Source organism: Tupaia chinensis, unplaced genomic scaffold (genome assembly GCF_000334495.1).
Source record: "Tupaia chinensis unplaced genomic scaffold, TupChi_1.0 Scaffold000386_1, whole genome shotgun sequence".
NCBI lineage: Eukaryota > Metazoa > Chordata > Mammalia > Scandentia > Tupaiidae > Tupaia > Tupaia belangeri.
Window position 1 is genome coordinate 2752556 of NW_006159888.1, and position 10285 is coordinate 2762840.

At 45.1% G+C, this 10285-nt stretch overlaps 2 protein-coding genes across 8 annotated transcripts in view; one reads left to right on the forward strand and one right to left on the reverse strand.

Annotated features, from left to right (window-relative positions):
* The window catches only part of WDR33 (WD repeat domain 33), a 141809-nt gene extending 140375 nt beyond the window's left edge, over nt 1–1434 (forward strand). For 6 of the 7 annotated variants that reach the window (XM_006153682.3, XM_006153681.3, XM_006153686.3 and 3 more), the window contains one exon: nt 799–1434. In XM_006153682.3, coding sequence (XP_006153744.1) covers nt 799–1028 — 230 coding nt within the window. In that variant the 3' untranslated portion in view covers nt 1029–1434. The remainder of the gene's footprint in view (nt 1–798) is intronic. The other variant, XM_006153687.3, reaches the window with a different exon arrangement.
* Nucleotides 1435–5844: 4410 nt separating this feature from the next.
* SFT2D3 (SFT2 domain containing 3) lies at nt 5845–7070 on the reverse strand. Its single transcript, XM_006172182.2, is given in 2 exon segments — nt 5845–6879; nt 6881–7070. Coding segments are annotated over 2 exon segments (642 nt in total). The 5' UTR covers nt 7030–7070; the 3' UTR covers nt 5845–6386.
* Between the last annotated feature and the right edge of the window lie 3215 nt (nt 7071–10285).

Below are 10285 nucleotides of genomic sequence, written 5' to 3' on the forward strand. Positions count from 1 at the left end.
ACCACCACAATCGGCCCTTTGGGAATCCAACACTACTAAGCACCACGCCACCTGCTGGCCCTTCTTTTGTGCTTTTTAAGACGTATATTGTTCACTATGTAAAAGGAAGCTGAAGTGCCACAGGATGCAAGATAATCAGTGATCACTTATCCTAGCTGGAGTGCTTCTCTTTAATGGCAACACCAGCTGTGGGTTTTAGTTGCTTCCAAAGTTGAGTCAGTGCTTTCCAAATCTTCCTGAAAATAACCCTGGTTGGGGCCTGGCCCGGTGCCACAGTCAGTAGCAGGCTGGACTGCAGAGCTGTGGGCTGCATTGCTAAGCATGCATGGGTTTGGATCCCCATCCTGGTTGACCTAAACACACTCAAGATACTGACAAGCTGGCAGGCTGGGGAAGGAGAATCACAGATTAAATTCCATCAAAGGTGTCTTTCTCTTGTTGCATGCATTATCATGAATAAAACAAATAAACTTAAAAAACAAAACAAAACTTTGTGGCATAGGAGAGAGACGATACACTTACCATAGAATGGTGCAGTGGCTGTGGGCCTCCCTCAGCACTTCCTACCATCTGCCACACAGCCTTGGGAAACATAGGTCTAGATGATGCTCAGGACCAAGCCCGAGTCCTTGGCAATGAGCTGGTGATGGGAAAGGATAGAGGGACACCTTTCAATGCTCAGAATGGCATGCTAGTATCAGAACCTCCCAGAAGTGGCCCATTGTCATCAGAGAAAGAAGTTTGTACCAGGAATTATTGACAGTCTCTAATACACGTGAAATCAATGTTTCGTTTCAGGCCGAGGGGGCCCAGGACCTTCTCAGAGAGTGCCAAAGTCTGGGCGTTCCAGCTCCCTGGATGGGGATCACCACGATGGATACCACAGAGACGAACCTTTTGGGGGTCCTCCCGGCAGCAGCGCCCCTTCTCGAGGGGTCCGCAGTGGCAGTAATTGGGGTCGAGGAAGTAACATGAACTCTGGCCCACCAAGGCGAGGAGCATCAAGGGGTGGTGGAAGGGGCCGGTAGAAGTTGGGCTGAGTACCCTAGGCCTCTCTGGACAGTATTTAAGAACCTCTTGTGGACTTACCAAGAGAAACAGAAGGAAGCCTGCACCACTGTAGCCCTGAGCTCTTCTGGGCCACCAACTCTCACGAGACTCAAGATGCAGAGACTGCTGCCAGCTGCCTGCCCAGAGTAGCTGGCCTTGTTTGGTCCTGTCCGCCCTCATTGCCCTAACTCCCATGTTATTTTGTGAAGATAAAAGCTGGAATTTTTTTTTTTTCAGTGTCAGGAGACATGGAGCACCTCCACAAATTTAAGTTCATGTCCAATTGGAAATTTGTTTCTATATGTACAGTTTGTCAGAGAAAAACATTAAGTTGTTTTTGTATGAATACAGAATGTGATTTACGCAAGAATTAACAGAAAACAACCAGTTGTGAAGTGTTTGCCTTATGGAAGCCCTTGGTTTACATTGTATCTGACCTGCTGAGGGGGGGGAGTTGCTGATGGTATTTGTGAGCATACTCGATGGGAACACTCAGTCATCTAAACTCATTTCATCTATGAGTTTAGTACTTCATACTATTTTTGTTACAGAGCAAGGAATACTTTCGAACTACTTCAGAACCTCAGTTAGATATATTCTGGCAGAAGGAAAATTACACTCTGAAGAAAAACTTGTCTTGTAGTCTAACTAGGGGCCTTCCCTTGGCATCTCCTAGTAATCACACTTTAGATTTCAGTTGTTTTGAAAATCTGATGTGTGTCTGAAATGAATCTTATCCCTTTTGACATCTGTAAGTTATTTAACAGATTAACTTGGAAAGGAATAGACCAAAATATCTCCTACAATTTTGCCAAACCTGAATAATCTCTTCTTCCTACCCACTATGTGGACACACCGTGTTTAAGGCTAGGGACAACCTTCCTAAGTTACAGGAAGCCAGAAAGTTCTTATCCATTGTAAATTCTATGTTTTAAATAAATATAGTATTATAGTACCTGGTCCAGTTTGAACTAGAAACTAAAAATTCAGTTTGAGATACTCCATGATTTTTTGTTTGTTTGTTTTTAATTTGCTATAGGGCACATGTGCTCACCTCACAGAGAAGGAAAGTGAGAAAGAAACCCCTCCAGCCCGGATGGACATACCCGTCCTTTCTTCATTCTCTTGGGCATGCACACACGTGTACTAAGCATGTTTTTCAAGCTGCTGTGTCCAGAACAAGAACCACAATTGGTCACGTGGGATTCAGTACCTTAATCGTCACACTACCTGTTGGCCTAATACTTTCTGACTTATGTTTTGTTTTCGTAAGGAAGCTTTTACTATTCAGAAGACAGCCCTTTGGCTACCCTGACATATCATTCCATTGCCAGCTTCAAGTGCAGCATCAGAGTTTACCTGGCAAATTTAGTGTTGCTAGAAGTCTCAAGGGTTGATTAGAAAAGGGGATAGTGATACAGTTTGATAGTATATAAAAATCTCTTAACTGACTATATAATATTTAAAAATGGTAAAAGCAAAGTTATTTCTGTGGAGGGACAAATTTTTAACCACACCTATTGCTCTTCAGAGTGTTAGAACCTAGAGACTCCCAGTGAATACTTTTTATTTTGAGTATTTTTTAGCGCCTTATGATGACCACATTACTGGAGAACATTCCTTCTTTGCCCTCCACTAGTACAGCTTAAAAAGAAATAGCCACCAAATTCAAAGAAACTAAAAAGGGCTCCTTTTGTGAGATTCCTGTGGGAAGAATTTTATTAACATTTTAGGCTTTAATTTCAAAAACACAGTAGTTCCTCAGTAAGATAAACCATATCACATTTTGAAAATGAACTCATTTACAGAAAATGGAATTTTCGACATCATACATTAAATACTTATATAATATTTTTAAGGTCACTGTCAAAATACAAAACTATTGTACTTCGAATTTTATAAAAACTAGATTTTTAAATAGTGTTTGAATTCTTAAAATGCTGGAAAGTTTTTAAAAATCTAAAAAATGTATTTAAAACAAAAATATGGTAAACACTGTAAAACTTTCAGCCTTGCAAATTCTAGACGAATTTGCACGTTAGGACGAGGGCCAAAATTTATAGGAGACAGAAAGAGCAACCAGTACCATTTCCAATTAAAGGTGCTCCCTGTGAACATTGCATTGGTCCTCATACCACGCTCCCTGAGGTAGGTTAACCCTGTAGGCAGTATTATGAACTAATATTAAGGGGAGAGGGTAGGCTACAAGCCTAGTGCCTTGTCATTTCTTGAGGCAGGAATCAAGCCACTGGCTAAGACTCAGGAAATGAACTTCAGGGCTGGAAGAAGAGCTTGGTTCCTGCTGTTGCCTAAAACTCCCTGTTAAGACCACACTGATCCAGCCACAGGGAACAAGCCAGATATCGGGAAAGTGAGAAATCACTCCCCAGGGTGGTGGTGGGGAATGGACACACAATAATCCCTTTTCCTTTCTCTGAAGATTTTGAGCACACATGCTTAGCATGATTTACAAAGCCACCAGGTCTGGAACTCGAACCATGGTCAGCCATGTAGTACAGTGCCTAACCACCATTGTCACCTGCTGATCCTCAGAGAATAACTCTTTCAAATTGCAAGCCAGTGTGCAGAAAAATGGTTTTCATGGTGTGGCACCCCGCACAGGGGCTTTCAAGAAAATACTGTTACATAGGACTGAGCATCCAGAGAGTCTGACTGAATTGAGCTCTTCAAGTAATTCTGATGTGTGGTCCAGCATGAGGATCACAGACACAGGATTTTAAAATCTGGATTCATTTTACTTCCTCATTTATAAATGTTGGCAAAACAGGTAATTTTCTGGACTTATCAGAATATTGGGCCTATATATTCTGGCAATAAATTAAGGCAGGTAAAAGTAAGCATTGACTGAACCTAAAATGAAGGAAATTAGTAATTAGGTATGAAAAGCATCTAAATAATTGGATTAGGGTCAGGCTGTAAACTGAAAACTACATAAAACTAGGGATGAAAGACTTAAGTCGTTGAAAAGTCATGACATTGTTTTTCTATGCAAAATGGGCCCCAGGCTGACCCAATAGATTGTGTCATCAGAAAAGTCATGATGCATTTTTGCAACAGATGGCACTAGCTCATTTTTGGAAATACTGGAGTCACTTGGATCTATGTTATTGCTATGCTGACAGTTCTAACTTCATTCTAAAACAAAAAAATTTGGTTTGAGTTTTGAAGATTTTATAAGTTGAAGAGGGAAGAGTGCATTCTGTAAAGGGAAGAACGTGCATCAAACTTGTGAAAAGTTGCGTACAGTTTAGTGACAATGCTCTACAAGAACGTCAGTGCCAACCATGGCTCATGAAATTCCATGCTGGTAATTTTGATCTCAACTCTGCTCATCAGTCAGGGATGCCCACCAAGGTTGATGACGACAAAATAAAGGCACTGATTGAGTCAAACCCACATTTCAAGATAGGAGAGATTGCAGAAATACTGAACATCCATCATCCAAGCATTCATGACCACTTGAAGCAGCTGGGATATGTAAGCAAGCTCGATATTTGGGTTCATCATGAACTCAAAGAAGTTCATTTGACAGGGCATCCATTAAAAGTGAGGAAAATGATCCTTTGAAGCAACTGACAACTGGGGATAATAAGTGGATTGTTTACAACAATGTGATGTGCATACGGCCCAAAGTGATGATTAATCTCAAATGATGCTGAAAGCAGACATTAGAGGAAGTTTATGCACTCAGTGTGGTGGGATTTTAAAGGTGTGTTTTTTGAGCTCCTCCCAAGGAACCAAACAGTCAACATATATGTGTACTGTCTGCAGTAAGACAGTTTGAACAAATCCATCATCCAGAAATGTCCAGAGGTCGTTAATCGTAGAGTTGTGTTCCATCGAGATGTAAGACCACACATAAGTCTCATCACCCATTAAAAATGATTGGAACTTTGATGGGATGCGTTACCACACCATACTTGCAAGGTCAGACTTTCACTTGTTTTGCTCTCTTCAAAACTCCTTGTGTGGTATAATGTTCAGTTCAGATGAGGCTGTAAATCAGCACCTTCACCAATAAAGACAGGCCTTCTATGAAAAATTATGAAGCTCACTGAAAGCTAGCAAAAAGTTACTGAATAAACCAGGCAATGTATCATTAATTGATCCTTGTTCTTTATGTAAATAAATGACCTTTGTAAAACATAGGAAAAAATGTCACGACTTTTCTGACAATCCAATAGAATTTATAGAAAATCAAATATGGGAATTCTTATAGAGGATTCTATGTCAGAAGATTCTTTAGCCCACAGCAGGGAGAAATCTGAACATCTACATGTGTCTGACTGGATACCATGCTTCTTGCCAAAGGACAGAAAAAAACATCTTTTTTGGGACCAGCAGTTGGCATAGTGGCTATGTCACTGGACTCCCATGTAGCCAACAACGGTTCGAGTCCCAGACCCAGTGGCTTAAACTCACACCAGGCGCGTGTGCGTATGTGCCCAAGACCTGGAGAGGAGAATGGAGGAGAAGGGATTATGCTGTGGCCATCTCCCCTGGGGGTGGTGGTGATTTCTCGCTTTCTCTCTTTCTGGCGAGCGAACGCACCCTATAGCAAAAATCTCTCTCTCAAAAAAAAAATCTTTTTTGTATATCTCAATTCTTAATCTCAATTTATCTTTAATATTTGCAGTTTCACTAATTGAATGGGAAAAAAAGCAAACTAAACAGTACTTTGCAAAAAAAAAGTCTTAAATTTAGTGTTTACTGATACCTTTTGGACTCATTACTGAATTACAGAAAATAATTTCCAAGTCTTATAGCCAAAACAAAAGAAAAAGTTATTGTAATTGAACTACTTACACCACTGGATTTTTTAAGTTACAAAAGGTAAAAGATAAACCTGAGAAAAAATCACAAAAGCAGCTAATTCAAAGAAGAGCCATTCTTTTTTACTTAGCTAGTACAAAAGTAACTTCTCTTAGCTGTTTGTCAGCATATTACATCACCAGTTCAAGGACAAAGATCATGTCTTCACTGCACAATGCAGAACGTAAGTTTTAGTAACTGTGGTGGTCTCAGTTCACTGTAGACACTGAGTCGTCTCTTACTGTGGCAGGAGGTGCGGGAAACCGCGGCTGTAGGCTTGGCTAGGCTTGCGCTGGCTCTGCCTGCGTAGGCCCGACGTAGTGTCTCTACGGATTTGGGTACCAGAGGATGGCCCGGCGTGGTACCCCAATGGCACTGAGTCCTGGGGCTGGTCCGACAGACACTGAGGTTCTGGATCCCGCAGCAGGCTAGTCGTTGTCTCCCGAAAGAATGGGTCCCGTAGTGGCCCGAGGTGGTCTTCAGACGGGTTGGGCCCACGGCCTTCACACGGGCAGCGCCTTGGCGAGTCCGGCACCCCGGCCCAGGCGGCCAAGCGCCAAGCGCAGCGCGGTGATGCTACCTCGGGGCAGCAGGCCGACCAGCGCGGCTAGCAGCGCGGCTACCTGCGCGCAGGCGCCCAGCACCGTGATGACCGTGCTGCGCAGCCCCAGGGCCGCATACAGCGTGGCGCCCAGCGCGGCCGCGTACAGTATCGCGGGCCGTGATGGCACCTCTTCGCCGCGCAGCAGCCTCCCGCACGCTGCTCCTCCCCGCAGCAGCGCGCTGCCCGCCAGCGCCAACACCGAGCCCAGCGACCAGAGCAGTGCAAATTTGCGGGCGCGCAACAGCAGTACGGGAGCGTACAGAGCTGCTAGTCCAAAGCACAGTGCGGCCAACAGCAGGCATCCACCGCCCGTCGCCAGCCGCTGCGTGCGCGTCAAACTCGGCACGCAAGCCGGGCCGGCCGCCGGCTCCGCGGAGCTCCGCGCCCACGGCCCCCGGGGGCCCCAGCCACGGCTGTGCAGGTCCGCTCCCCGTGGCGGGTTCCTCCGCCTTACTCGCGGCGAGCAGCGGCTCGGCAACATCTGGCCCTACCGCTTTTCCTTGTGCCAGATATTCTTGCAGTTGGCGGTGGAGGTCCGCCATGTTTGACTGGGTCGTGGGCCCCGACCACTTCCGGTCTTCTTCGTCCGCCGCGGCGGCGGGAGAGGCGGGGCCCGCGGCGCGCGCGGAAGTGTCGGGGCTGCAGGCACTTCCGGCTCTTGTGCAGTAGCTCTCCCACGCTTGCTCCTTTTCCTGGTTAGGGGTAGAAACCTGGGACTTGGACAGATCCTGTGCGCATGAAGTCTTGCCGGGGGCCGGGTGGACAGACGCCTTCTCCTAACGGAGTGCTCTGGGTCTTGGCGGTGTCCACCGAGGCCATGACGTGCTGTAGTTTTGCTACTGGGGGAATGTGGGTGAAGGGGCACGGCATATGTACTGTTACGTTGTGGGCAAGTCTCCGTTACTTCAAAGCAAGTGAAGCATTAAAAACAATCCAGACTGGCGAGACCCAGGTGGTTACAGAGCCTACGAAGGAAGGTTAGCACCCGCCCCGACCAGCCTCCTCCTGTTCCCTGTTCAACATCCTTGCCTTCATCACGCCGAAGTGGAGACGCTGTGGCACCTCGCCACAGGCGTTGGTCAGCCTCTCAGTGCACCAGACGTGTCATCACTCGGACAAGCTGGTTGGTCTTCTGGTCGGTTCCTAGTCGGGTCTTTGATGGCTCTCGCGAGCCCTACTCTTCTTCACAGCCTTTTCAAGGAGGACTACGTGTAGGTCCCCACACAGGCCAGACCCTTCCAGACCTCCCAGGGCAGCAAAGGTGCCTGAAAGGCTTTGTAAGTGTTTCCTGAAGCTATTGATTGCAAACCCAACCTGTTTTGCTAGACCTCATAAGTGGTTGTTATGGTTACTATATGATCCAACAATTACATTCTGGGTGTATACACACAAGAATTGAAAGTGGGTCTGAAAGAGATGTTTATACATCTGTGTTCATAGCAGCACTACTCACAATAGCCAAAAAATGGAAGCAACCCAAATGTCCTTCAACATGAAGATATAAAATGTAATATAAACATAAAATGGACTATTCAGCCTTTAAAAGGAAGGTAGTTTTGAGATGCTACAACATGGGTGAACCTGAAACTTAAGCTAATGAAATAAAAGCCAGTCATATAAAAGGCATGTATCGTGTGATTCTACTTATATGAGATACCTGGAATAGTCAAATTTTTAGAAAGAAAGATGGATTTTTTTTCTTTTTTTTGGAGAGGTTTTGCTACAGGGCATGTACACTTGCCAGAGAGACAGAAAGCTAGAAATCACCCCCCCAGGGGGGATGGCCACACCACAATCTCTTCTCCATTCTCCTGTCAGGATCTTGGACACACACACACACACACACACACACACACACACACACACGCCCGGCATGAGTTTGAAGCCACCGGGTCCAAGACTTGAATCGTGATTGACTACATGGGAGTTCAGTGACATAGCCATTATGCTAATTGCTGATCCCAGTAAGATGGATATTTAATGTACATAAATGACACCTAATCACTTATGCAACTGTGAGATGGAAAAGTTGGGATTTTTTTTCCTCCTCATTTTATAGAAAGGGAAAATCAAAACACCAAGAAGTAAAAGAATATTGAGAGCATGGACATTTATTCACGTCAAACGTTAAAACACATAAGCAAACATACCAGGGTAAAGAACAGAGGTGTGAGCCTGCTCAAGGCCTGTAACTGCACCACCACCAGGAGGGAATTCTACTCAGAGAGCTGTTAGCACAAATCCTCCTTAGAATGTCACCTTAGCAACATGGCATCTCAGCAGGTTTTGAGCCAGACATTCCTCAAGCTGCTATTGTAGAGAGCCAGTCAGATTCACTTTTTTTTTTGAGAGGGGAGATTTTTTTTCTATAGGGAATGTATACTAGCCAAAGAGAAAGTGAGAAATCATCCCCCGGGGGGATGGCCATGCTACAATTCCTTCTCTATTCTCCTCTCTCGGGACTTTAGGCACATACACACATATCCAGTGTGTTTCAATCTGCCAGATCTGAAACTTGAACTGTGGTCAGCCATGTGAGTCTTCAGTATCTTAACCATTATGCCACCTATTGCGCTTCTCCCCCATTCACTCTTATCAGGGTCTCAGTGCCTCTAGGTCATAGTGAGGAGAGCTGCAAAGTGAGTACTTGAGCACAGCAGCTGCTCTGGTTCACAGAAAATGGCCATACAGCGAATGGCAAGGATCTGAGTGTCCAGCTTATATGCTCCTTTACCAAATAGTGCCCTGTGCTGTATGTTTTCTTTCTTTAAAAAAAAAAAAAGATTTATTTATTTAATTCCATTTGTTATTATTTTTTAATTTGACAAGAGAGAGAGAGAGAGAGAGAGAGAGAGAGAGAGAGAGAGAAAGGGAGAAAGCAAGCCACCAGGCTTGGGATTCAAACCATGGTCAGCCATGTGGAAACCCAGAACCTTTAACCACCATGCCACCTGCCGGCCCCCACCATATGTTCTTTTCTTTGTGACCAGTTTGGTTATCAGCCTGTTGTGGTTTGTGGCAATAGCAGTTTATCTGGGTGGTTCAGGCCTTTCACACAGGTCTGTGAAAGCAGTCAAGTTGTTTATGAACATCCACGAAAGCAGAAAAACATGTTTGTCAAAATACATTGTTTTGAAGACTGTGGTGCTGGGTGCTTAGCACAAGTAAGACCATTTTTAAGCAGTGCTCTGTATAAAGAACCTATCATCCAAAGTCACTCAGAAGATCGGTGACGGGACAGGGCTAGAGGTTTTGGTTTCTGGGTTTTGACCTTGTGAGTTTCCCATTACATAAAGAGGCCTTACCTGTAGATGGCACCTACGAAGTCTTGGTGGTCTGTCAGGAATCTGCTTTAGTTTTGCTGCTGCAGAGATCAAAAGTCATAAAACCATCTCTCTACTTACCCTGACCTCCAACCACTGCCGTCAGAATTCATCCTTATAATCCATCCTTTCTACCTGCCTCCCGTCCTCCCGTGAACTCCTTCAGCCAGTCCTGAATTCCACCATGCCAGCAACATTGTTTGTGCCAAAGTGACCAGACACCCCTCTGTTGTCAAGTCCAGTGAAAGTTTCTGTCTTCTGCCTCTTGAAGCTCCCTGCAGTGCTCAACAGCTGCGTTCTCTTCTTTGAAGCCAGCACCTGGCTTCCAGAAGGCCTCCTGGACACCAGCTGCACTCTCTGGCATCTCCTCTTATTTATTTTTTGACACTTCCTCACCCTCTGGTCCAGCCCTGTCAGTCATTAAAAGCTGTCCATGTGCATTTAGCAGACCCTTTTCCCTCACTGGATAGCTCGT